Consider the following 27488-nt stretch of genomic DNA (forward strand, 5'->3'; position numbering starts at 1 on the left):
TATCCAATCCTGGAACTTTACCCGGTCCAGAGAGAAAAGAAACGCTGGCCCGAACCCCACGATCAGGCCCCAGCCTTTTCCAATCTCTCGGAAACAGATCAAGCTATAAGCAATTCAATCGTTGCTAAAGAGACACTCCGGAAGCCGCCGCTGGTCTCCGGGCTCCCGGCCACGCAATTCATGGTCACCTCCTGGTGCGCGTGGTCCCTCCAGGTCACCCGGCGCCTCCATCCCCGGTGCGTGGACTCCGGCGCCCCAGCTCCCGGCTTCAAGCCACGTCCTTGGACTCGACCTCCAAGGAGCCACTGGCACTCTGGCGGGCGGCCGCTGTTCAGCTGGAACCTGGCATCCCCGACTCCCTGCGCGCAGCGATCCGCCCGGCCCGGAGATCCGCAAAGCCTTCCAGGACTGAGTCCCCGGGAGGCGGCCGGGGGCGGGTCAGGGGTGGAGCAAGGCTCCTTTTTTTTTTTTTTTTGCACACCCCCCCACCCCAATTATCTTAATCCACCACCTCAGCTGCTATATCATGGTGTCCTTTTTCATTCTGTGACAGAGAGTGAAAAAAGATGAGTCTATATTCCATACAGCTGTACCCCCCTCGATCTTAAAATAAGTTCAATTTATTCCTACGAAACGAAAGAAAGGAAGCTTATGTAGACACAGAAAAGGTAGGGAGTACCTCAACTGAAAGACACAAAAGTGAATTAGAAAATTAGGTTATACAGGAACTTTGAAAGAGTGAATTATTTTTCACAGTGGGTAAATGCGGTAGTGTTCGTAATTACTGAAGCCAGACACTATTGAACCGGAAATGAATTAACCTATGTGAAGCACCTGGAGTCGAAAAATATTTGCAAGAATACTAATGAATATCGAGGAAGCATGGTGAAGTGACTAGGAGTGCGACCTCTGGAGGCAGGTGCCAGGGATTCAAGCCAGGGCACTTGCTGGCTGTGTGTAACTTTGGATGACAAGGTCAGTTTCTCTACCTGTACAACTGAGATTATAATGTTTATCTCGTAGGGCGGCTGTGAGCATTGGCGATAAAGTGTGTTAGTAGCTAGCACATGAACATGATGGCTGCTACCTTACTCTCACACTCACAGTTTTCTTGCATAAAAAATAGGTTTCACTTATTTTCACCGTATTTACTATTTGGGAAGTGTTAAAGCTCGAGGACTGGCTGGGCATGGTGGCTCATGCCTGTAATCCCAGCAGTTTGGGAGGCCGAGGTGGGCAGCTCACCTGAGGTCAGGAGTTCTAGACCAGCCTGGCCAACATGGTGAAACCCTGTCTCTACTATAAAAATACAAAAAAATTAGCGGGCCTGGTGGCAGGCACCTGTAATCCCAGCTACTCGGGAGGCTGAGGCAGGAGAATCGTTTGAACCTGGGAGGCGGAGGTTACAGTGAGCCAAGATCCAAAAGAATTGTGTGAGGGTAGCTTTATCGACTGAGAATCTGCCTCAGATCCGCTGTACAAGGTCAGTTCCAATACACAGGATGGCTGATAGTAAGTTTGTAATTACTGTGCCACCTCATTCCAGCCTGGGTGAAAAAGCGAAACTCCGTCTCAAATAAATAAATAAAGTTTAAGGACTGGGAAATTCTTGTTTTGAAGCCAAAGCAAAACAAAAGACTGAGTTACCACTTTTTGCCAGACATTATGAATTTAAAGAGGAATGAGCCCCATCCAGACTCTGCCCTCAAGTAGCACACTTTCTAGCAGATGAAATTCACACTAATTAATAATCTACTATAATGCAATCGGTTGTATACAAACACATTGGAAGAACCATTTACTTTGGCAAATGGGTCCTGGATGACTTCCTGAGGAAGTGATGTTACCTTGGTTCTTGAAGGTTATGTAAAAACTCCCCAGTGAGGGCCGGGCGCGGTGGCTCACGCCTGTAATCCCAGCACTTTGGGAGGCCGAGGTGGGCGGGTCACGAGGTCAGAAGTTCGAGACCAGCCTGACCAACATGGTGAAACCCTGTCTCTACAAAAATACAAAAATTAGCTGGGCATGATGGCACCCAGCTACTCAGGAGACTGAGGCAGGAGAATCGCTTGAACCTGGGAGGCAGAGGTTGCAGTGAGCAGAGATCATGCCATTGCACTCCAGCCTGGGCAACCGAGCTAGACTCCATCTGAAAAAAAAAAAAAATTCCCCAGTGGGCGAGTTGTAAAGGAGAACCTAGAGAACCACTCTGAACAGAAAGTTCCACTCTAAGCCAGGTGCTGTGGCTCACGCCTGTAATCCCAGCACTTTGGGAGGCCGAGGCAGGCAAATCACCTGAGGTCGAGAGTTTGAGACCAGGCTGACCAACATGGAGAAACCCTGTCTCTACTAAAAATACAAAATTAGCTGGGCATGGTGGCGCATGCCTGTAGTCCCAGCTACTCGGGAAGCTGAGGCAGGAGAATCGCTTGAACCTAGGAGGCAGAGGTTGTGGTGAGCCAAGACAACACCATTGTGCTCCAGCCTGGGCAACAAGAGTGAAACTCCATCTCAAAAAAAAAAAAAAGAAAAGAAAAGAAAAGAAAGTTCCAATCTAGCAAATGTTCCCTAAAGTAGCCTTATGAAATCTTTATGATCTAACCCCTGACAGCTTCTCCAATCTCACTTAACTCTATGCTTTCTCTTCAATCTAACATCAATCTGTAGAAGGAAATTTTCTTGAATGATTTCTTTGATGATTACATTTCCTCTTTTATTTTCTTTCTGGACTGCACTTTATGTGGATGTTGGGACACCCAAACTGGTCCTTTTACTTATTTCTCTTTTTCTTCTTTCTTTTATTTTATTTTATTTTTAGACAGGGTCTCACTCTGTTTCCCAAGCTACCATGACACTATAATGGCTCACTGCAACCTCAAATTCCTGGGCTCAACTGATCCTCCCACCTCAGCCTCCCGAGTAGGTGGGACTATAGGCCTGTGCCACCACACCTGGCTAGTTATTATTTTTTCTTTTTTTTCCTCCATCTTATAGGAAGTATCCCTAACTGTATCTTGCCATCTGAATTTTTGCCAACTGAATCTTGCCAACTGTATCTTGCCAACTGAATGTTTCATTTCTGTTGCCATCTATTTCCTTGTATCTCCATTCTCATTCCTCTCCCCATTTGCAATAATTCTTGCATGTTTAATGCAAATCTTGTTCTTTATGTTCTCAAAAAAAATCTATGTTCTCATGTGTCCATCTACTTTTAATTTACATAAAGGCTATTCATATCCCTATCCTCCGCTCTTCTTCTAATCTCTACCTCTCATTCTCCCTTCAGATCATCAGTTTTATAATCAAATATATTATTGTGTTAGTTTTCTGGGGCTGCTGTACAAATCACCACAAATTTGATAGCTTAAAACAAGGTCCTCAAAGCCAGAAGTTCAACATCAGTTTCACTGAGCCAAAATCAAGGTGTCAGCAGGATCATGTTCCCTCTAGAGGCTCTAGGGAAGAGTCTGTTTCTTGCCCCTTGAAGCTTCTAGTGACTATTGGCATTTTGTGCCACATCACTGTAATCTCTGTTTCTGTGATCACTGTGCCTCTTCTTTTCTGTGTGTAATCTTCGTTTGTCAGTCTCTTGTAAGGATATTTTGAATGAATTTAGGGCCCACCTGGGTAATCCAGGATAATCTCATCATCTCAAGTTCTCCAATTTAGTCACATCTGCACAGACCCTTTTTTTCACATAAGGTAACATTTACAGGCTCCAGGGATTAGGATGTGGACGTATCTTTGGAATCCATTATCAGCCTACCACAATTATCTATTCATAGTTTGATATGCTCATTTAGACATTCATACACATATGGAATATTTGTTTCTTTACAAACTAAAATGGAGTAATATGGTCTTTGTTTAAATGCCACCTCCTCAGAGAAATTCATTCTTTTTTATTATTTATTTATTTAATAATAGAGACGAGGTTTCACCATGTTGCCCAGGCTGGTGTCAATCTCCCGGACTCAAGCAATCCATCTGCCCTGGTTCCCCAAAGTGCTGGGATTACTGCCGTAAGCCACCATACCTGGCCAAGAAATTCATTCTTTTTTTTTTTTTTTTTTTTTTTTTGAGATGGAGTTTCACTCTTGTTGCCCAGGCTGGAGCACAATGGTGCTGTCTTGGCTCACCACAACCTCTGCCTCCTAGGTTCAAGCGATTCTCCTGCCTCAGCTTCCCGAGTAGCTGGGACTACAGGCATGCGCCACCATGCCCAGCTAATTTTGTATTTTTAGTAGAGACAGGGTTTCTCCATGTTGGTCAGCCTGGTCTCAAACTCTCGACCTCAGGTGATTTGCCTGCCTCGGCCTCCCAAAGTGCTGGGATTACAGGCGTGATCCACCGCACCTGGCTAAGAAATTCATTCTTATGTCCTTATCCAAATACAGCCCTAGTCCTCCTTTGTCCTTTCACCTTTCTATTTTTCTTCCTAGCATTTCTATCAGTCAGGGTTCCCTGTTGCTAATAAAAAAAAAGCAACGTTGGCTAATTAAAGCAGAAAATGAATTCATCATTGATTATTAGGTAACACATAGTATCATCAGGAGGATCATGCATACCACTTAGAAGCTAAGTGCCTAAAGTCACACCACCTAAGTGGTCCAGTATGCATGGCACTGCAACCCTGCTGAATGTACATCTCCAGCACATGCTGCCAATACCACTGGAGCCAGGTGTGAGACACTGTAGTTAGAACATCATCCCCACTCCTCAAGAATGCTGCCACTCTCACCAGAAGAGATTTTAGGTGGTGCTAGCTTCTTCCACTCACTTGCTTCCATTGCATATTAAGACCCAATGTGTTTGAAGTCAGGCAGTAAAAAGTGTCCAAGTACGTTCTTCTTTTTCAAGAGTGGTTTGAATATTTTAGTTACTTTGACTTTCTAGAGAAATATCACAATTAGCTCTCATATTCTCCAAACAACCTGGTGGACTTCTCACTGGTATTTTTTTTACTCCATATATCAATTTGGAGAGAACTGATATTGAATCACTATTAAGCTTTTAATCCATGAACATAGTATATCTCTCCAATTATATAGATATTTCTTTCATAACATTTTCACATTTTTCACCGTGTAGGTATTATATGCCTCATGTTAAATTTATTCCTAAATACCTTAGTTTTAGAAGCTACTAAAATTGGTATTTTTATGTTTAAATTTCCAACAATTTGCTGATTATATATAAAGGTAAATGAACTTTTATATTAATCTGGTATCCTGCAATCTTGCTAAATTCCCTCATTAGTTCTAGTCATTGTTGTATAGATTCCTTTAGATTTTCTACATAAACAATTATGCCATCTGCGAATAGAGTTTTACTTCTTCCTTTCTGAAATGTATGCTTTTGTTTCTTTCACTTATTTTATTGCACTGACTAGGACGCCCAGTAAAATGGTGAATAAATGTGGTGAGAATGGAGAGCCTCACTTTGTTCCCAATCTTACAAGAAAAACACTTGGTCTTCCATTATAAAGTATGAGGTTAGCTGTAGGTTTTTCACATCTGCCTTTCAGAAGATTAAGGATGCTACCTTCTATTCCCAATGTGCTGAGAAATTTTAAAATGAATTTGTGTTAAATTTTATCAAATAGTACTTCTGTGTCTATTGTACATGGTTTTTTCTTTATTCTGTTAATTTAATAAATTACACTGATCAATGGTCTAATGTTGATTGTCTAATGTTAACCTTGGATTCTTGAGATAAATCTTGCTTGGTCAAGATGTATTCTCTTTTCTTATATATTGCTGGATCAATTTGCTAATATTTTGTTAGAGGTTTTTTTGTCTATGTTTATGAGTAATGTTGATCTGTAATTTCTTTTTATTTTCTTTTGTCAGGCTTTGGTAGTAAGTAATTCTGCACTCATAAAACAAGTCGAAAACTTCCCCTCCTCTGGTATTAACATGTATTAATTTGAGAAGATAGTCTACTTACATATAAGGTAAGTATTGATGGGGTTGGGTTTACGTCTACCATTTTACTATTTGTTTTATATCTTCCCATCTGTTTTTTATTCATTTGTTTCTTCTTCTTCTTCTTCTTTTTTTTTTTTACCTTATTTTGGCTTAATTAGAAAAAAAGAGATTTTGGAATTCCATTGTAATTTATATGTTATCATTTTACCTATATTTCTTTCAACTATTTTTAGTCATTGCTTAGGAATTACAATACACACATTCTTAATTTTTCTTGTCCACTTAGCATTAATATTGTAGCACTTCATGGAAAATGTAAGAACCTTGCAGATTGTTAGACTCATACAGATGGCCTTACCCAGCAGCCACCTCTTCTCTCTTCATCCTTCATTCTTTAGTTGTCATACACATTACATCTATGAAGACACAAAGTTCATCATGCAATATTATAATTTTTACTTTAGATAGCTATATGTACTATTTAATCAAAAAGAAAAATAGTCTGAAATTTACCCACATATTTACCATTTTCAGTGTTCTTCATTCCTTCTAGAACATCTAAATTTTCCACCTGATATCATTTTTCTTCGACATGAGTAACTTTCTGTAACATTTCTTCAAGTATGAGTCTTCTGGTGATGAGTTCTGTTAGTTTTTGTTTAGCTCTGAATGTCATCATTTTGTCTTCATTCTGGAAGAGCCTTTCATTGAATATAGAAATATGGGTAGCAAGTTGTCTTTCAGCCCTTTCAAGATGTGGTTCTGTTTTCATTTGGCTCCTATTTTTTGAGAGAAATTAGTGGAATTTTGTATTATTGGCCTCCTGTATGTAATGTGTCTTTTTCCCCATAAATGCTACTGTAATTTTAACTTTGAGTTTTAATATCTCACTTATGATATGCCTAGGGGTGTATACGTGTGTGTATTTATTCTTCTCAGGGTTCACTGAGCTTCTTGAATCTAAATTTATGTGTTTCACCAAATGTGGGAAGCTTTTGAACATTATTTTCTTTCTTTCTCTCTCTCTCTCCTTTCTCTCTCTCTGTCTCTGTCTTTTTCTTTTTCTTTTCTTCTAGATGGAATTTCGCTCTTGTTGCCCAGGCTGGAGTGCAATGGCATGATCTTGGCTCACTGCAACCTCTGCCTTCCAGGTTTTAAGCGAGTCTCCTGCCTCAGCCTCCTGAGGAGCTGAGATTACAAGAATGCTCCACCATGCCCGGCTAATATTGTATTTTTAGTAGAGATGGAGTTTAACCAAGTTAGTCAGGCTGGTCTCAAACTCCTGACTTCAGGTGATCCGCCCACCTCGGCCTCCCAAAGTGTTGGGATTACAGGTGTGAGCCATTGTGCCCAGTCTTATTTGTTTAAATATTGTTTCCTCCCTCATTTTGTTGCCTTCTGGCACCCCAACTGCCTATATGTTAGTCCTGTGTATTCTAATTGCGTATATGTTAGACCTTTAGATTTTGTCCAACAGATCATTGCAGCTCTATACATTTTTTTTTCAATTGGCTTTTTCCCTCTCTATTGGATAATTTCGGATTTATTTAAAGTTTACTGACTCTTTCATCATCTCCAATCTATTGCTGAGCCCTTCCAGTAAATTTTTTATTTCTCATATTTTACTTTTTAGTTTTCAAATATCTATTTGATACTCTTTTATGGTTTATACTTTTCCTATTTATTCATTCATTATGAACATTTTTTACATTCTTAATCATATTTTTAATGGCTGCTTTAAAATTCTCGTCTGCTACTTCTAACATATGATCATCTTGGGATCCTTTTCTCTTGAGTATGAGTCATGTTTTCTAGTTTTTTGGTATATAGCATAATTTTGGATCATATCAAAGACATTGTTAATGATACATTGCAGAGATTCTGGATTCTGTTACATTCTTCCAAAGAATATTAATTTTAAAAAAGAATTTAGCAGAGAGTTTACCTGCCTTGACTCAAACTTCATGTTTCCCCAGTGATGGGAAAAGCAGCAGCTGTAATCTCTGTGCATTTTGTTTAGCCTTACCTGTGTTGCTTGGAGGTTTTTTTTTTTCTTTCTTTTTTCTAACATGGAGTCTCGCTCTGTCACCCAGGCTGGAGCGCAATGGTGCAATCTCGGCTCACTGCAACGTCCACCTCCTGGGTTCAAGTAATTCTCCTGCCTCAGCATCCTGAGTAGCTGGGATTACAGGGATGCTCCACCATGCCCGGCTATTTTTTTTTATTTTTAGTAGAGACGGCGTTTCACCATGTTGGTCAGGCTGGTCTTGAACTCCTGACATTGTGATCCACCCACCTCAGCCTCCCAAAGTGCTGGGATTACAGGCATAAGCCACTGTGCTACCCCATGTGTGTGTAGTTCAGAGCTCAGCCAGAGATTGAGGCAGAGTATACACGGAAAATTCTGGTTTTCCCCTCTCTGGCTCTCTCCTTTCTGGGATTTCCCTCCTTTCTTCAATTTCCAGTGCCATAGTTATTCTGAACTCTTGTGATGGTTAATAGTGAGTGTCAACTTGACTGGATTGAAGGATACAAAGTATTGATCCTGGGTGTGTCTGTGAGGGTGTTGTCAAAGGAGATTAATATTTGAGTCAGTGGGCCGGGAAAGGAAGACCCACCCTTAATCTGGGTGGGCACAATCTAATCAGCTGCCAGTGTGGCTAGAATATAAGCAGGTAGAAAATGTGAAAAGAGAAACTGGCTTAGCCTCTCAGCCTATATCTTTCTCCCGTGCTGGATGCTTCTTGCCCTTGAACATTGGACTCCAAGTTCTTCAGTTTTGGATCTCAGACTGGTTCTCCTTGCTCCTCAACCTGCAGATGGCCTATTGTGGGACATTGTGATTGTGTGAGTTAATACTTAATAAACTCGCCTTATATATGGGTCAGGTGCAGTGGCTCATGCCTGTAATCCCAGCACTTTGGGAGGCTGATGTGTGTGGACCACCTGAAGTCAGAAGTTTGAGACCAGCCTGGCCAACATGGTGAAACCCCGTCTCTACTAAAAATATGAAAATTAGCCAGGCCTGGTGGCGCATGCCTGTAATCCCAGCTACTCAGGAGGCTGAGGCAGGATAATTGCTTGAACCCAAGAGGCGGAGGTTGCAGTGAGCCAAGATCATGCCATTGCACTCCAGCCTGGGCAACACAGCAAAACTCTGTCTCAAAAAATATACATATACATATATATATATAGAATATATATTATATTTTATATATATTCCATTAGTTCTGTCCTTCTAGAGAACACTGACTAATAGAACTCTGTTCTCTGTTTTTTTTAAGGCATTACAACTGAGGAACTCTATTAGTTGTTCCGTGTAGCACTGACTAAGGGTCTCCTCGTGCTAACACTCATAAAAATGGAAAAACATCCAGTGTCATTCCTTCTTCTTAGTGTTGGTCCTCACACCTATCCCCTAGTTCTATCTGCTTTTGGTCATTCTCCAGTGTCTTCAGGTAGTTATTTTTTGTTTTGTTTTGTAACATTTTCAGAGTTACATTAGTTATCTGCAAGAAGGTTAGTCTTGCAGAACCTCCTAGTAATTAATATTTGTTGTATTTTATTAAACTAATAATCTTTGATGGATTGGGTGAAAAATCCTCTGATAGTCATTTTATAAAGCACTGCCTTAAGAGGCTTTTGATCAGGTCCTATAACCAAGACCCCTGGAACTATTCCATTCCTACCATTCCCTAGACCTGACTTCTCAAACAAACCGTTCTATTCTTACCATTCCCTAGACCTGACTGCTCAAACAATCCATTCTATTCTTACTATTCCCTAGACCTGACTGTTCAAACAAACTGTTCTGTTCTCTGAGCCATCCAGTACATTTCTAATAAATTCATTTTTTAAATGTTGGCCACAGCTTATTCCATTGCGTGCAAAGAATTATCACTGATACAGTATTATTCAAATCTTCTACAATGAACATGCTTACTTGTTCTAATATTTAAAAAGCAATAACTGTTATTTACAAATAAAGATATCATCCGTAAGTTGGAGACATAGGAGGGAAGTGGGCATTAACTACAGCTCATAATCATGTGGATAAAGTCAAGTAAAATCAGAAAACTAATATAGCAGACAGCATAGGATGTTCAACATTTACCAGCAGTGAAAATCGTTTGAAAATAATGAGGTAGAATGCTGAAACCGAAAAAGTGCTTAAGGGTATCTCGTATAATTGCCTATTTCATTTTGCAGATCCAGAGTTTGGAAGTCTCTTGACCAAGGCTACAGAGTCAGAAAATGATAGAGAGGAGAATCTAAATCAAAGAGTCCTTGAATCACCAGTCTGCCCTTCGCATTCATTTGTAGGATTAGAACCAGTTATAAAAATAGGACTTTTTTTTTTTTAAATGTAGTTTCAGTTACAAGAATAGGAGTGGTACTGCCTTCATTCTAATGATTCTCTGATAAGAACTGCATACATCAAATACATTTTAGAACATCAGGACCCATTTTCAAAAGAAATGTTGCGCAGATAATAGCAGGGGAAGCAGCAGAGAGGGCTGGAGTCTCCCCGACACCAGCCCTCTTTGTATCCTAAGGGAATCAATTTAATGTTAATTTAAGCTTTGCTCTACCCTCCACTACTCTTTATTTCATTTATAAATTATTGTGTAGTGGCCAGGTGTGTTGGCTCATGCCTGTAATCCCAGCACTTTGGGAGGCTGAGGTGGGCGGATCACCGGACGTCAGGAGTTTGAGACCAGCCTGGCCAACATGGTGAAACCCTGTCTCTACTAAAAATACAAAAATTAGACAGGCGTGGTGGCGGATGCCTGTAATCCCAGCTACCCGGGAGGCTGAGGCAGGAGAATTGCTTGAACCTGGGAGGCAGAAGTTGCAGTGAGCCAAGATCGTGCCACTACACTCCAGAATGAACGACAGAGCGAGACTCCATCTCAAAAAAAAAAAATAATAATAATACTGCATAGCTGGTTTATAATTAGTTTATTTATAAAAATTGGCCAGGTGTGGTGGCGGGCGCCTGTAATCTCAGCTACTCGGGATGATACTTATAAAGTATTATCTCTAATTATATTCCATAATATGTTTGTTCAGTTTCCATGAACTCTAAGTCAGCCCTGTAGTGTGCAGCTACAGTACCCCAAGTGTTGTGGGTAACATCTGGTAGCAATAAAAAAAAACAAAAAGTGGATGGTTGGGCACAGTGGAGTTCAAGATCGGCCTGGGCAACATAGCAAGACCCTGTCTCTAAAGAAAACAACAACAACAACAAAAAAGAACAGATAAAAACTACAAAACAAGCAGGTGAAGATATATTCTTACTAAGACTTGTGAAAACTTAGATGATAATTACACAAAACCCTCCAAAAATATAAGCTATTGGCACAGGCTTCATACTTAGCTATACAATAATCTAGCCCAATTCTCCCCTACAACCTTGTTTTCACTTAATAAACATGTTAACTTTACAAGCTACTACCAACAGCCTTTATTAGTCTATCCCACTCTTATTAATGCATCTGCTTTCTTATTTTCTGTTTTCTTCTCTCTTTGCAACTTCTCTTTTTCCTTTAATTCTTCCTTTGATACAATGGGATTCTATTCAAATCTTTCTTCAGCTATGACTAATTTTTCTTCAGTATGTTTAAAACTACATGCTATAATAAATGAGACTTAAGCCTATATGTTCCTGAGTTGCAGCAGTATAGTACTTTTTAGTTTTTTCTCCTATTTCTTATCACTCATTTCCATCCATTGTATTTAGTTTCTACCCCCAAAGGTAGGGAAACTTGAAGTTTTCAAATTAAAAGTGATTTTCTGGGATGCTCAAAGCTTCCAACTAACTCCCAACAAATTCTGATTTATTATGGTAGTCCTCAACATGGCGGCTTTCCTTTAAGTACGACATCTACACAAGAGGCTTCTTTTTTTTTTTTTTTTTTGAGATGGAGTTTTTGCTCTGTCGCCCAGGCTGGAGTGCAGTGGCTCACTGCAACCTCCGCCTCCCGAGTTCAAGTGATTCTCCTGCCTCAGCCTCCCAAATAGCTGGGATTACAGGTGCCCACCATCACACTCGGCTAATTTTTGTATTTTTAGTAGAGACGGGATTTCACCATGTTGGCCAGACTGCTCTCAAACTCCTGACCCCGTGACCCACCTGCCTCAGCCTCCCAAAGTGCTGGGATTACAGTCTGAGCCACAGCACCCAGCCCCAAGAGGCTTCTTTAATCTTATTTCACTCAGTGAATTCATTCAGTACACGCGTTTAGCCTCCAATATGCAATTCACTGTACTAAGTGCTGGATGGTTTAGGACAGGAGAAAGGTAATATTTAAGAAACTTTCCATGTATTTTCATATGAAGTTCTTTATAAGGTAAATTACTTTACAGGCATAGTGGTAAACACTTTAAATGACTATCTCATTTAATCCTCACAGAAATACTATAGCATTACCACCATTTTACTAGCTCAGAAAGAAAATAACTTGCCAAAGGTCACAAAGTAAGCTGGAATTTTAACCCTGCACAGTTGGGTCCTCCTGACCACTCCAAGATATAAAATCATTATTATGCCTCAGCCCGGTTTTTCTCTCCAGCTCTGGTCTTCAAAGTAAGTTTTTTTGCAGTTCATCTCAAAGATGCTTTCTTTCATTTGATCATTCTGTATCTCCTCCTTGTCATCTGTTATGAGTTGAACTGTGTTCCCTCAAAATTCACATGTTGAAATCCTAACCCCTTCCACTTCAGAACAAGACCTGATTTGGAATAGGTTTGTTGTAGACGTAATTAGTTAAGATGAGGTCTTACTGGAGCAGGTGGACCCCTAATCCAATATGGCTGATAGTCTTATAAAAAGGAAACATTCAGACACAAAATCAGACATGCACATAGGGACAACATCATGCGAAGATTGGAGTTATGCTAACACAAGTCAAGGAACACCAAGATTGCCAACAAACCTCCAGAAGCTAGGAAAGAGGTGTGAAATGGATTCTTCCTCACACCCTCAGAAGGAACCAACACTCCCAACACCTTGACTTCAGACTTCCAGCCTTCAGCACTATAATAGATTTCTATTGGTTAAGCCACCCAGTTTGTGGTACTTTGCTATGGCAGCCCTAGCAAACTACATATCTACACTTAGATAATTCAGAAATCCAAATTTCTAAATCCAAATGCAAATTTTTCTGCCTAACAGCAATATTCCCTTCCTCCTTCTATATAGTTTTTAGCACAGTGGGATAGAACTAGCTGTACTATTGCCAAACCAGAGATGTAAAGAGTCATTCTTGAATTCTCGGCAATCTCCTTTCCACATTCTGGCAATCATTCAAATGACCGAAGGGTTAGGAGCACAGGCTTTGAAGTCCACTGAGCTTAAATACCTGCTTCCACATTTATTAGCTGTGTGATCTTGGGCTACCTAAGCCTTGGCTTCCTGACCTGTTAAAGTGGGCTAATACCATCACTACCAGATAGGGTCTCCGTAACAATAAAGGGGAAAAATGCCTGAAAGAATTTAGCACCTTATCTGGCATATAGAAAAAGTGAAACAAATTGCCTGTTATTATCAGTATTGTTCCTAAAACAAACTTCAGAATACATTGTTTTCATATGTGTGTCAGACTCATATTTGTGCACATGTGTTATACTCTGCTGGTATGAGTGACCAACCACTATCCTCTATGTAGTATTGTCTTCCACCTTTACCAGTCTCTGAAATTGAGAGGAGGTAACCTTAAAAATGTGAACTAGGAGGCTGGGCACAGTGGCTCACACCTGTAATCCCAGCACTTTGGGAGTCCAAGGTGGGCGGATCAACCAAGGTCAGGTGTTCCAGACTAGCCTGGCCAACATGGTGAAACTCCCATTTCTACTAAAAATACAAAACTTAGCTGGGCGTAGTGGTGGGCACCTGTAATTCCAGCTACTTGGGACTGAGGCAGGAGAATCGCTTGAACCCGGGAGGTGGAGGTTGCAGTGAGCCAAGATCCCAACACTGCCTGGGCTGCAAGAACAAAACTCCATCTCAAAAAAAAAAAAAAAGTGAACTAGGAGAATCTGTATTAAAGAACCCCTGTATCACCAGTGTGCCCTCTGACTTCATTTTGGGGGTTAGAACTGGTTATATAAGTAGGACTTATATAAGTAGGTTATATAAGTTATATAAGTAGGTTATAGGACTTAAAAAAAAATGTAGTTCCCTCTAAGGAGGGAGGTTTGTGTGAAAAGACATTTAGTGCAGTGAAACATTAAAGCAGAGATCCACGACGTCTGAGTCAATAGAACAGATTAGCAGCTGCTAAAAGATAGAAACCAAGTCTGAGCTGGTTGGTACTGGGAACAACTGCCTTAGCTAACAAGGCACTTGATCATTTTCCCCCCACATAAATATGCTGTTTGGCAGTGAATGTTTTCACTTAGGTTTCCCAAATTCCCTGCTTCTTCCTTAAAAATTTTTTTGGGGAAGGAATCTAATATGCTTAGCATATCAACTGTACTGTCTTTAGATAATGAGAAATGTGCTGAAAGACTATTTGCCACATTCTCTTTCAAAAATACAAACGTGTTAATTATAACCTCCAAAAAAGGCAAGAAGGTCTTCATGCCTTTGCCCCTACACTTTCATCCATTTAGAATACCCTCCTCTCCTTCCGTGCTCACCGATTTGGAATCCCTTAGTTTTTGTTTTGAGCCTGTTTCAAATGCTGCCAGCAGCCTGAGGTCCTCTTACCTTTTCACACCATCCCCACTCCCTAACCCCCTGCCACTTTGTATCTCCTCTGTGGCCCTGAGGTATTCTGATTTTTGTCTCAAATCTTAATCCCACCACAAACAAACCAGGGCAGCAGGAATGAATCATCTTTATAAATTCCTCGTTTTTTTTTTTAAATCAAAAGCTCAATAAACATTTGCATGAGTTACTGACAGAGAAGCAGCTTCAACGCTTTAAAAATGAAACTGAAACCAGCGGAAAATCTAAAACTGAACTCTATCAGTAAACCGAACTCTATCAGTTTATTAACATTACAGCAAGTCTCTGTTCTGGTGAACTCCATGGCGCTCTTACTGCGTTACCCATTTTTGTTTTTTTCGCTGCACTCACCAGTCTAACAGTATCTGCCCACTGGATTCACAGCGCTGGCACGTGCCAAGCGCCTAATAATTGCTCACTGGTTTGGCGGCTGACTACCCAGGAGAGGAAATTAAACACAAAGGCAGTATTGATCATATTCAGTAGTGTTTGGTGCGTTTGGTTTGGAAGTGGGGATTGGGGAATGGCCAATCACTTCCAAATTTAAAATATTGCTTCCTGGAAGAAAATGGACTCCTCAAAGACTGGATATTTCATGTCTGTAGTCCCAGGCCCTGGCCCTGCGTCAGGCACATTGTAGGTGTTGAAAATGCACCTGAGGAATTCTGATTTGCGCGGAACTGTGTATTCCGAGCACAACGAATCGTTAAAAACCAAACAAAGCAGAACAAACTTCGCTCAGAAGCGACTCCCACTATACTTAGAAACTAGAATTGACCCCCTGGCTGCAGGGTTCCCCTTTACCAACACACCGCAGGGAAAGGGCTTAGAAATAGTGAAAGCGGCCGGGGGCGGCGGGTCACGCCTGTAATCCCAGCATTTTGGGAGACCGAGGCGGGTGGATCCCCTGAGGTCAGGAGTTCGAGACCAGCCTGGCCAACATGGTGAAATCTCGTCTTTACTAAAAATACAAAAATTAGCCAGGGTGGTGGCAGGCGCCTGCAATCCCGGCTACTCGGGAGGCTGAGGTAGGAGAATCGCTTGAAACCGGGAGCCGGAGGTCGCAGTAAGCTGAGATCGCGCCATTGCATTCCAGCCTGGAATAGTGAAAGCATGTAGGCTCTCGTTTCATGAAGACAAAGGTGAGGATCACACCCACAACGACACAATCATGGTCTCTCAGGATGACTTAGAAGCGAAGGAACAAAGTGCTCTGCCTGGGAAGGCTAGGTCTTGTAGAAGCAACAGGAAAGTAAAACGTGGTGTGGAAAGGGTTAAAACTGGTGCTCGGCGGGATACAGGGATCTAGGTGCCTTAAAGACCACGCGGACACACTTGTTTGGCTTCTGTCGCGCTCCGTAGAATGAGTTCCCTGGGCCTCGGTGGGCCACGCCTCCGCAAAGAAGGACAACGCGAAGCTGCCCGCGTAGTGCCTGTTGCACTCGCCAAGGACCGGCCTGGCAGAGATAGAAAACTCGCAGTACTCTTGCCTCAGAACCGCCTCAATCCGGAAACAGAAACTCCCCAGGCCCGGCACTGCGGGAGCCACCTCTTTCGAGGGTGGGAGTGCACATGCGCACAGGGGGCCTGAAAAAACCCTTAAATACCGGCATGCGTGCGGCTGAGGCCTCTTTCCCTGCCGCCGCCGAGTTGCGCGGAGGCGCCGGCTTGGGGTAAGTTGAGCGAGGCGGGGGGGGGGTGTATTGGTTATGATTCGTGGCTCGTTGTGTTCTTGCTGGGATTGGTGACAAGTATCTGGTTCTTTAACAAGTCAATGCTTTTGTTTTTTAGTGCGTTCAAGATTCAGTTTCACCCGTAACCCACCGCCATGGCCGAGGAAGGGTGAGCCCAGGGGCCGGGGTTGGAGTTGGGGTCGGGGTGCGGCTGAGGCGTGGGGCTAGAGCTGGCGGAACAGGACTGGGTCAAACGGGTCGCCGTAAGCGCGTCTGTTGTACACTTAGCCTTTGCTGAGTGCAAGGCCTTATGTGGTGTGAGGATTTTAACTGATGGTTCTGATGCGTCGCGTTTCAGCATTGTTGCTGGAGGTGTAATGGACGTTAATACTGCTTTACAAGAGGTTCTGAAGACCGCCCTCATCCACGATGGCCTAGCACGTGGAATTCGCGAAGCTGCCAAAGCCTTAGACAAGTACGTGTATCAGTCTCAATACTGTGGGTTCTTGCAACCGGAGCAAAACTGCCACCCAAGGGAAGAAGGCATGGAGTTCATGGTGTTAGCGCAAAAGTTCTGAATGGCATCCGTCCTACCGGAAACCTAGGAAAAGGTATCAGAACTCAGATCTATAAAGCCCACTTAAAATGTGTGGGTTGCTGTTTGGAATGGGGATAAGCACTCAAAACTACAGTGTTTGAATGATGACTTTAATTGTCGGATACCCCTTCACTCCTTTTATGAGTGAGACATAAGAGTCTGACAAACCTGTAGGTTGTGGGGCTAGTCAGTTTTATACTTATCTGGCAGATAGATGAGATGGAGAGCCACATTACATCTGGTAGTTTGCAAAACAAGCATTAATTTAATGGAATTTCAAACTCAGGTTTCAGAAGCATTTGGTCCTAGATGAATTTAGTAGTGTAATAGCTGTGATTTATTTGAATTTGGGATATTTGTTAATGTATTTGAATGGATCGAGTTAATGTGTTTTTTAGGGTGGTGGCATTGACCAATCAACCTACTCTTGAGCTGAATTTAAATGCAGTTTTAAGGTTTTACAGGACAAGCTCGTTTTGGTGTAATCTAGCCAGTTCAATCCGATGGAAACGGCATTATTGTTTAATGTATTTAGTAGGTCCTAGTATGAGTCTTCTGTATTATTTCTATTTCGGCATTATTGCATGGCATTTCATAACTGTTCCATTAATGCCACAGTCTTTTTTTTCTTTTTCTTTTTTTTTTTTTTGAGACAAAGAGTCTTGCTCTGTCCCCCAGGCTGGAGTGCAGTGGCGCGATCTCATTGCAACCTCTACCTACCAGGTTCAAGCGATTCTTCTGCCTCCCGAGTAGATGGAATTACAGGCACACGCCACCATGCCCAGCTAGTTTTTGTACTTTCGGTAGAAACGGGGTTTCGCCATGTTGGTCTCTGGCTGGTCTGGTACTCCTGACCTCAGGTCATCTGCCCCCCTCGTCTTCCCAAAGTGCTGGGATTACAGGAGTGAGCCATCGTGCCCGGCCTTTCACATGTTTCTTTAGGTATATGAAGCTGGCTTACAAGAAAGCTATTATGGTTGGGTTTTGGCCAGAAGTTTTAAAAATGACTTATACCAATTCAGTGTGTCAGGGACAGAGGTTTTACTGAAGACCAGTTGTAGGTTAATTGAAGATGTATATGCTCTCTAGCAGGTTCTTCAGACTCAAGCAATTTTGTACGCATTTATGTGTTCAGTGGATTGGCTGCTTATGTTTCGCAAGTGTTAGTGTAAAGATAACCCTCCTAAAATGCAAGAATGATGGATTTGGATCTGAGTTTTAGCTCCATTTTCATTGTAATTTGAATTTCAGGCGCCAAGCCCATCTTTGTGTGCTTGCATCCAACTGTGATGAGCCTATGTATGTCAAGTTGGTGGAGGCCCTTTGTGCTGAACACCAAATCAACCTAATTAAGGTAAGGCTGCTAAGGATTGTGTTGGGACTAATGTTCAGTGATGTTGTATACGGGGGTAAATGCTGTGAAGTCTCAAGCTGTTCATTTTGTGCAGGTGTAAACATTACGTGCACCTGATACTGTCGGCCATTTTAAAGATGATTGTAGGTAGAAGCATTTTATACCTGCAGAATTGAATCCTAATTTTGACGTTGGTATACAACAAAGATTAGTAGCAGGCTTGTAGGTGATCTTTGTGCTGTACATGATGACAACTGGCTCCCTCTACTGAACTGCCATGAGGAAACTGCCATGTCACCCTTCTGACTACAGCTACCTTTTGGGTTTCATTTAATTTTGGTAGTGTTAATGTCTATTAATGTGATTTTTTTTTTTTTTTTTTTTTACCTTCCTCTCAATAGGTTGATGACAACAAGAAACTAGGAGAATGGGTAGGCCTTTGTAAAATTGACAGAGAGGGGAAACCCCGTAAAGTGGTTGGTTGCAGTTGTGTAGTAGTTAAGGTAAGTCACCGTTTATTTTAGGGATGAAGGTTATGCTGGGTAATCATATAAAACCTTGTATTGAAATAAGTTGAGGATCTTTTAAGGAAAAAACTGATTCAACAGGTTTAAAGCATTTTCTGCATTTCAGGAAAAAAATAAAAGCTGTAATTTACAAGCCAGCCAATGAATCTGCTTACCTGATTGTGTTTGTGCAGACATACTTTAAAAACTGGCAATAGTAAAGCCATGTTACGAGCCTTAAGGACATTGAAGTCGTTAAGGTCCCTGAGAATGGCTATAACAAATCTTAGTGATGGGAAACATTTTTATAAGACATAGCTAATTGTTGAAGCTCCACTATAATTGATACTAATAGCTTGGTGAAATTCCTAAATATTAACAAGAAATTGCATGCGTGTTTTTTTTTAAGGACTATGGCAAGGAGTCTCAGGCCAAGGATGTCATCGAAGAGTATTTCAAATGCAAGAAATGAAGAAATAAATCTTTGGCTCACATTCCTCATGTCTGGCTTTTTATTTGGGGCAGTAAAATAAGGTCCCCGTTAGCAAAGTAAAATGTAATCATCGCAAAGTGATTGCTACAGATTAACTGGAAACTTGCTCTCAAAGTCTTTTCCCCAGCCAATGACTGCATCATGGGGCAATTCAAACCTGGACAGCCTTAGCAAAGTTAGGTCTGCCATGCAGTGTTGGTGATGGCCAGGATTACTTAGCTATGGGCATTTATCCCTCACTAGACTAGCCTAGAGTCTGGAGAGAGAGGTTGTGTTTTTAATAAGATTGCAGTGTATGAAAGGACAGTGAGTAGACTTGCTGGGCAGGTTGGTAGAAAGTACACAGTTGGGCCAGGATCATATCTTGCATGTGGGACAAGTGTATGATACCCAGGAATGCTTGTGGACGTTCGTTTGACTTCTTTGGTTGGAGACGGAGTTTCACTCTTGTTGCCCAGGCTGGAGTGCAATGGCGCAATCTTGGCTCACTGCAACCTCTTTGTCCTGGGTTCGAGCGATTCTCGTGCCTCAGCCTCCCAAGCAGCTAGGATTACAGATGCCTGGCAATTTTTTTGTTTTTAGTAGAGATGGGGTTTCACCATATTTGGCCAGGATGGTCTAGAACTTAGACAGCAGTGGATCCACCAGCTTCAGCCTTCCAAAGTGCTGGGATTAAAGTGTGAGCCACCATTCCTGGCCTTACTTTTGTGCAGGAGCGAGAGGGGCTTGAATGCACCCCAGTCCCTAGAAATCTCCGCAGTGAGAGAAGCCATGGCTGGTGTTTGGTGTATTTTAAACTTGGATAAAGGTACCGTTAAAAGAATGTTGTGAGGACATATACTTGGCCAATCCTGGTTTTGAAGACTTTATACCAAGGTTTTTCTTTGCATCTTAAGCCTTGAGAATCTCAGTAGGGTCTCCCTTACTGGTTGGTTTGGTAGTTATAGCTAAAGCTGGTTGACTTTAGCATGGTAGTGACATTGAGTACCCTCACGGAAAGCAAGGAGCTCTGAGACATTTTTTCTGAAGTGTGTGTAACCTGGAACTGTGTGTAAACATTGAAATTGTCAACCTCATGTACTCTGGCTTTTCTGAGGAAAGTTCACTTTGAATTCTAGTTTCCTTGTATGACCAATCTATGTAGACATTTTTGAGTGCCTGTTGCATATTTTTTGGTGGAGATGGGGTTTCACCACATTGTCCAGGCTCAGATTTTTTTGTTTTGTTTTGGTGTTTCCATGTCCACTGTCACCTCAGCTGCAAAACACCAAAGTCAGAAGGAATGTTAATCTCCCAAGTTTTTTTGTTGTTTTTGTTTTGTTTTTTGAGACAGAGTCTCACTCTGTCCCCCAGGCTGGAGTGCAGTGGCACAATCTCAACTCATTGCAACCTGTGCCTCCAGAGTAGCTGGGATTACAAGCGCGTGCCACCATGCCCAGCTAATTTTTGTATTTTTAGTAGAGATGGGGTTTCACCATGTTGGCCAGGCTGGTCTGGAGCTCCTGACCTCAGGTGTTGGATTGGCCTCCCAAAGTGCTGGGATTACAGGTATGAGCCACTGTACCTGGCCCCAAATCTAACCTTGAACTCTGCATCTTCCCTTACTGTTGCTCTGTGTTTGCTCCTCCAAGTCATTAAAATGTCTCCATCCTCAGACTTTGTCGGTTTTCTGGCTGTTGTCCTCCAGCAGCCTCTGGTCAAAAAATGCAGTGGCTCAGTCACAGCCTTTTCCTGACCTCCAGGATTTTAAGTACTGTTAGTTAGCATTTTGACCTTTACCACATTTCAGTTCTTTCTCTTATTCTGCCTGTGCTTTCAATTGTAATAGTTTCCAGAGTTCAGGTGAGCATGTTTGCTTCTCCGCAGCCTTCCTGAGACATTCTCCCACTCCCACAGCTTCCCCTGATTCCCAAGTCTATTTTGTTTTCTTTGATCAACTCTAAGCTGTACCAGACAATTTCCCAAGGAAGACCCACTTGCTCTTCAAATTTTGCATGCCTTGAAGTGAACTTTACCATCACTAACATGTTTTTGTTAGAGGAAAAGAAAGCTGACCATGTGATATGTACCATACTGCATTATCACTTGTTACTGCGTACCACCTTCCCAAGCCAAAGGCCTTGGCATCCTCAACTCCTACCTGCGCTGTATAGGTCTTACTACTGTCAGTCTCATCCAGATGATTTTTCAAGACATGAGTCACTCCACTCCAGTTACTCATCCAGACTTCTGAGTTACAGTTATTGAAAAGTGATCATGTCCATCTCTTCATAACTTTGGTTTGTTCTGTTTGAAGTACCTCTACTTTTCTCCATCTAGATATCTCCTACTCATTCTTCAAAACTCAGTGCAAATGTAATGTCGGCTTCAGAGTGTGATTTGCCTGTGTAGCTTATGGAATTCACTGGGGAGCCCACTGAAGCAAAAGTGCCAGGACAGAAGCAGATGTCTTCATTGTTTTATGGGGGAAAATTGTTTTATGACACTGGTTGCTGTGTGTGCTCAGAATCTTGTTGAGGACATCCCTCATGAACCCAAAAGGAGAGCTCTTTGAGCCAAGCACTTGATGTTTTCTTGCACCCATGGACAACGAGACTTGCGACTGCCTGTTTTCTTTGGCTGTAAGAGCCTCCAAATGAAAGACTCAAATTTTCTTTCTGTTCTTTATTCTTTTTTGCCTCTTTGTGATTTTATTAGCGTATTCTATGTATTTCTGATAAACCACTTTAAATGCTTTAAAAAATGAATGAGAGGCCAAGCGCGATGACTCACCCCTTAATCCCAGCACTTTGGGAGGCCAAGGCGGGCAGCTCACGAGATCAGGGAGTTTGAGACCAGCCTGGCCAACAGGGTGAAACCCTGTCTCTACTAAAAATACAAAAAATAGCTGGGTGTGGTGGCAGGTGCCCGTGATCCCAGCTACTCGGGAGGCTGAGGCAGGAGAATCGTTTGAACCCCGGGACGTGGAGGTTGCAGGGAGACAAGATTGCGCGATTGCACTCCAGCCTGGGCGACAGGGCAAGACTCCGTCTCAAAAAAAAAAAAAAAAAAAAAACAACAACAACATCTAAAGAGAAATTGTAAAAAGGCTGTATTAGACTGCTGTTATAAACAAGTACTGTCAGTCTTTAACTGGATTGTTGGGGCAACAGAAGCATTACATAGACAGCTTATAAACCCTAGGAAAGTGTGGAAACATCTGCTAGTCTTACTGAGGACTGGCCCTTAATGGAGTTTGAATTTCTTATTTTAAATGAGTTCGTTATTTAAAGAGTTGTGCTCAAGGACTATGTTAATCACAAATACTCCTGAGAGCCACTGAGAAAGAAGAGACTATGTAGTCAAGGAATAAGGTCAGTAGCCATCACCACTCCAGGAAAAGGATGGGACAGGCTGATGGCAGAGAAGGGTACAGCATTGTCCTCCCAGCCAGGCATTTTCAGAAAGGTCAATCCATGTGCTAGAAGAACAACTTCAGCAGTAAGTCCTAGCAAAAGAGATGGCGTGGTTAAGGAGGTGACCTGGGGAGAGGCCACCAGACTCACTCGGCACCAGTCTGACTCACTGCTGGTGGCTTAGGATATAGAAGTATTGACACAGCAGAATGTTCAGAAGGATTGGGACCAAGCCGATCCCAGGCAAAAATAAATCATGAGTTCTTTTTTGAAAACATGGTTTGACACTTCAAATATAACAGTACATCTCAATTCAAATTGCTTTATCATAAGTGAGATGTTTCAGCCAGCTCTTTTCCCAGAGTTTACAGATCATAATCTTAGTCTGTTGATAAGTTGTATTCAAATCTGGCTTTTGCTTGGGAAGGCTTACAAACCGGGGAGGAGGATGAATCTTCCTCCTAAGGATTCTTCACCTATGTTGATGGGCAGTTTTCTAAGCTCTTCCCTACTTTGTGTAAAACATTCCTCAGAGTATGTTTCTCCCCTTTTCCTCCTCCTCCTCTTTCTTCCTTCCTTCTTTTTTTTTTTTTTTTGCTAAATGTTCAGTGACGGTCTTCATCACCACACTTTTAATTTGGCTTCCACAGTACCTCAGTTTTTGGAAGGAAATGTGCCAGAGAAGAGACAGAAGTGTCTTTTTGTTGTATTTTTCCATCTCTTTTGAGTTTGTTTTTTAAATATGAATTAACCAAACTGAGTGACAAAGATTGTGAAGATAGAAACCCTGGTGATCCTCCTGAGACCCTACCAATCAGTGAGGTTCTATTTGCCTTTCACTTTTTGATGACAAAGGGAGAGCAAAAAAATTTTTTTTTTTTTTGGTTTTTTGTTTTTTTTTGAGACAGAGTCTCGCTGTGTCACCCAGGCTGGATTGCAGTGGCACAATCTCGGCTCACTGCAGCCTCCGCCTCCCGGGTTCAAGTGATTCTGCCTCAGCTTCCCAATTAACTGGGACTACAGGCATGCACCACCATGTCTGGCTAATTTTTGTATTTTTAGTAGAGACGGGGTTTCACCATATTGGCCAGGCTGGTCTCAAACTCCTGACCTCGTGACCCGCCTGCCTCGGCCTCCCAAAGTGCTGGGATTACAGGTGTGAGCCACTGTGCCCAGCCAGGGAGACAAAAAATCGTAAAGCATCAATTCAGAATGTTTTAGTTTAGAAAACATTTATTAGGCCAATTTCAAATAAAAGAATAGGCATAGCTGTAAGTATATTCATCACAGAGCTACAATACTTTGTGTTGATGGAGGAGAATTGAATAAAATATATGTTTACTTAATGGGATATTAGGGTGCCACTGAAATAGACAGTATAGAAGGGCATTTGTTAATATACATGTTTTGAAAAGTAGTTGAACGTACAATAGGATAGCATTTTCTAGAAAAAGAAAAGGAAATACTAAAATAATATAGAATATAAAGGGGCCAAGAGTGGTGGCTCATGCCTGTAATCCTAGCACTTTGGGAGGCCAAGGTGGGTGCGGATCACCTGAGGTCAGGAGTTCAAGACCAGCCTGGCCAACATGGTGAAACCCCATCTCTACCAAAAATACAAAAATTAGCTAGGCATGGTGGCAGGCCAGGCGCCTGTAATCCCAGCCACTCGGGAGGCTGAGGTGGGAGAATCTCTTGAACCCAGGAGGCGGAGGTTGCAGTGAGCCAAGATCGCACATTGTGCTCCAGCCTGGGCGACGGAGACTCAGTCTCAAAAAAAAAAAAAAAAAAAAAAAAAAAGAATATAAAGGTACATGCTGGCAGAGAAGACAGGTTGGAAGGATATACATCAAGGTGTTAATGTTTCTAGGAAGGTTTTCCATTTGCTTGTTTTCTTTTTCCTGTAATCAACATGTATTGCTTTTGAAGTAAAATATTTATTTTTATTTTTTAAAGGAAAGTTTACTTGGAAGAAACCCAAGCAGGCACTGAGAAAGAAGGCCAAATGCCAATAAAACATTTTAAATTAAATGAAATAAAGATACAGTACATTCTTGGGGTTAATTTTGAGTGCCATTAATAATCTTTTTAAAAATTTGTTTTGTGAATCAAGTGAATTTATATACTTGTCTGTACTTTCAGTTGTAAAAACAAAACTGCTTAAAACGAATGAATTCATGCCTAGCCAGCAGAGGGCAGTAAGAAACTGATGCCAGCTGAGGGACAGGTCAGTGAAAAACAGGAAGACAAGGTAAGAAGCAGGGACTATAGCAGGTTCACCCTAGGAAAAGATTCTTATCGCATTCTCTGAAGATTTTGAGAATTCTGTTTGTAGGAACAGAGATTACAGGATATTGTTGAGCTTAGTTTACTATTTCTGGTTGCATTTATTTGCTTTTTACAAACTGTTATCCATCATTTGGATTGAGTTTAATGAAAGCTTCCAATAATAATAATACCAAATTAGCCTTGCTCTTAGACCATTAAATACGAAAGGACATTGGCATTCATTTTCTAACTCACATAACATTATTTCAATTAGTTGTAATTTTAAGTAGTTCAAGTTTTTTGTTTTGTTTTGTTTTGTTTTTTTGTTTTTGAGACAGAGTATCGCTTTGTTGCCCAGGCTGGAGTACTGTGGTGCGATCTCGGCTCACTGCAAGCTCCGCCTCCCGGGTTCACGCCATTCTCCTGCCTCAGCCTCCGGAGTAGCTGGGACTACAGGCTCCCGCCACCACGCCCGGCTAATTTTTTTGTATTTTTAGTACAGACGGGGTTTCACCGTGTTAGCCAGGATGGTCTGGATCTCCTGACCTCATGATCTGCCTGCCTCGGCCTCCCAAAGTGCTGGGATTACAGCCATGAGCCACTGCGCCTGGCCGGTTTAAGTTTTATAAATGATATCAGTTAGAATTCTGTAACCACCAGTGGACACTGGCTGTTTTTTATCTTTCTTCCAAGGTTACTAATTTTGCTCAATTGCAATATATATGTGTGAAATACAAATAAATTATAAAAATTTAAACCGTTGATTTTCAATGTTTTCTCCACCATACTGAGAATATGCCTAGAACTACCCGAAGAACAAGTTTCCAGAGAAAGCCTATTCTGGAAAATGGGCATAATTTGGAGATGATCAAGGCAAGGGGTATACTTTGGAGATTAAATTCTCCACACCGTAGCTCCATGGAAGCATTATCTATGTTCTGAGCCTTTATCTCCCGTGCCTAGGACAGTGCGTGGTGTGGTAGGAACTCAGATATTTCAATTGTTTGTGGGCTTTCTTTTCAGTCTTAAACTCCTCAGCCTTTTTTCACCCTCTATTTTTTAAGGTTCCTTTTCCTCTGGCAACGAAAGTAAGTCTCTCAGGTTGGGCTGCTTTGAGTGGAGTGTGGAGCCAAGCTGTCTCAACTTCCTTTCTCTCCAGCTCCACTCTAGGGAGCAGGGCATAGAAACATACCCTATCACAATATGGAGTACATGGCTCTAAGAAGCTGAAAAAATACGTTTAAAAGCCATTGTGAGACCTGGGAACAGTAAAAAGCATGTGAATTCAGAGAAACTATTTTTACATTGCAATAAGTTCCTTTTGAAGCTTATTTATCGAGACATATGCCAACAGCACAGAATTATATGAGTGATGTGAATTAAACACAAATGTAGTATTTGTCTTTTTATTTTTCCTTCTCTCAACTACCCCCAACTAAAATTTACAAACGGATATAAAAATCCTGTTTGTACTTGGTTGGCTCGTTACAGAAATACTGAGTCAAAGGTCTGTGATATTTCACAGTGCTGCCCCCAGGTGAAAAGAAGCAAAACGCACATTAAAAAAAAAAATAAATATGAGATCCATAAGGGGAAAATAAAATATTAGCATATAAAATGCTACAAATTAAAAAGCCTGCCTTCTCCTGTAGATTTGAAGCTGGATAAACTTGATGGATTCTAGGAGTCAGCAGATGTTTTGCTAAATGGGTACATGTTGTGTCTTGCAGGGAGGTACTTAGCCCCACGAGGGTCATAACGTGATGCAGCTATGCCACGCTTTCAGGAGGAAATACACATATAATTTAAGAAGAAATTAAAACCTTTTCTACATTTCCCCACAAGCTTCATTTTGAAATAAAATTTTCCTTTTCAAAATATTATATTCCAAATTTCTATCATGTGAAGACTCTAGAAAAGTTTACTCTAAAATAATGAAAATGATAACATAATGTGAACGATGCTAAAGTGCAAAAGCAGAATTCAGAGTTGTATGTAAAGAGGAAATGATATACAATAAATCTGTTAGATTTTTTAGTAGCATCATCAAGGCATAAAAGGCAGACTTGTCATATTAACTTTGTTGTTGCCTAGTGTTGTCTCGTGAAGTGAGTCTCATTCAAAGTATTTTGGGTTGCACTGCTGCCTTCTGGAAATGCTCAGTGTAGAATACAGGACAGATGAAGTTTAACAGTCACTTTGGTTTGACACTACTGTGTAGGGTTGCAGTAAAAATGAAACCGATAAGAAGTGAGCTGGTCTTCAAATAAACTTCTATATTGCAGTAAAACTGCGAAGGTGTTTCTCCTGTCATAGCAATGGGCAACAACACGACCTTTTGTGAATCAGAAACCTGCCTGGCCAATGAATCCAATACATCCCAGTACGGGACAATTTTAAAGTCCGTGTTCAAAGTTTATTTGCAGCAAATGGAGGTAATGCTTTAAAAGCAGAAGTATTAGGCTGGGTGCGGTGGCTCATGCCTGTAATCCCAGCACTTTGGGAGGCTGAGGTGGTGGGCAGATCACTTGAGGTCA

The 27488-nt window shown here is 41.6% G+C and overlaps 2 protein-coding genes and 3 non-coding genes across 6 annotated transcripts in view; 4 read left to right on the forward strand and 1 right to left on the reverse strand.

Annotated features, from left to right (window-relative positions):
- SLC18B1 (solute carrier family 18 member B1) overlaps positions 1-16024 on the reverse strand; it is a 45099-nt gene extending 29075 nt beyond the window's left edge. Inside the window, exons 1-5 of one of the 2 annotated variants that reach the window (XM_031012537.3) lie at positions 15978-16024; positions 6456-6709; positions 6289-6346; positions 1803-2149; positions 189-544 (exon numbers count right to left, since the gene is read on the reverse strand). In XM_031012537.3, coding sequence (XP_030868397.2) covers positions 189-231 — 43 coding nt within the window. In that variant the 5' untranslated portion in view covers positions 232-544; positions 1803-2149; positions 6289-6346; positions 6456-6709; positions 15978-16024. Of the gene's footprint in view, positions 1-188; positions 2150-6288; positions 6347-6443; positions 6710-15977 lie in introns of both variants that reach the window. The other variant, XM_063707879.1, reaches the window with a different exon arrangement.
- A 184-nt stretch (positions 16025-16208) lies between these two features.
- On the forward strand, positions 16209-19292 carry RPS12 (ribosomal protein S12). The gene is made up of 6 exons (XM_004044699.5): positions 16209-16337; positions 16456-16506; positions 16696-16812; positions 18187-18289; positions 18691-18792; positions 19205-19292. Exons 2-6 carry the CDS (start codon positions 16493-16495, stop codon positions 19265-19267), a joined length of 399 nt encoding a protein of 132 aa, XP_004044747.1. The 5' UTR covers positions 16209-16337; positions 16456-16492; the 3' UTR covers positions 19268-19292.
- Positions 17031-17103, forward strand: LOC115935147 (small nucleolar RNA SNORD101). Its single transcript, XR_004070847.1, has one exon. It is a non-coding gene; the product is annotated as a small nucleolar RNA SNORD101 (small nucleolar RNA).
- On the forward strand, positions 18527-18602 carry LOC115935171 (small nucleolar RNA SNORD100). The gene has a single exon (XR_004070871.1). It is a non-coding gene; the product is annotated as a small nucleolar RNA SNORD100 (small nucleolar RNA).
- Positions 18948-19077, forward strand: LOC115935163 (small nucleolar RNA SNORA33). Its single transcript, XR_004070863.1, has one exon. It is a non-coding gene; the product is annotated as a small nucleolar RNA SNORA33 (small nucleolar RNA).
- Positions 19293-27488: the final 8196 nt, after the last annotated feature.

Source organism: Gorilla gorilla, chromosome 5 (assembly GCF_029281585.2).
Source record: "Gorilla gorilla gorilla isolate KB3781 chromosome 5, NHGRI_mGorGor1-v2.1_pri, whole genome shotgun sequence".
NCBI lineage: Eukaryota > Metazoa > Chordata > Mammalia > Primates > Hominidae > Gorilla > Gorilla gorilla.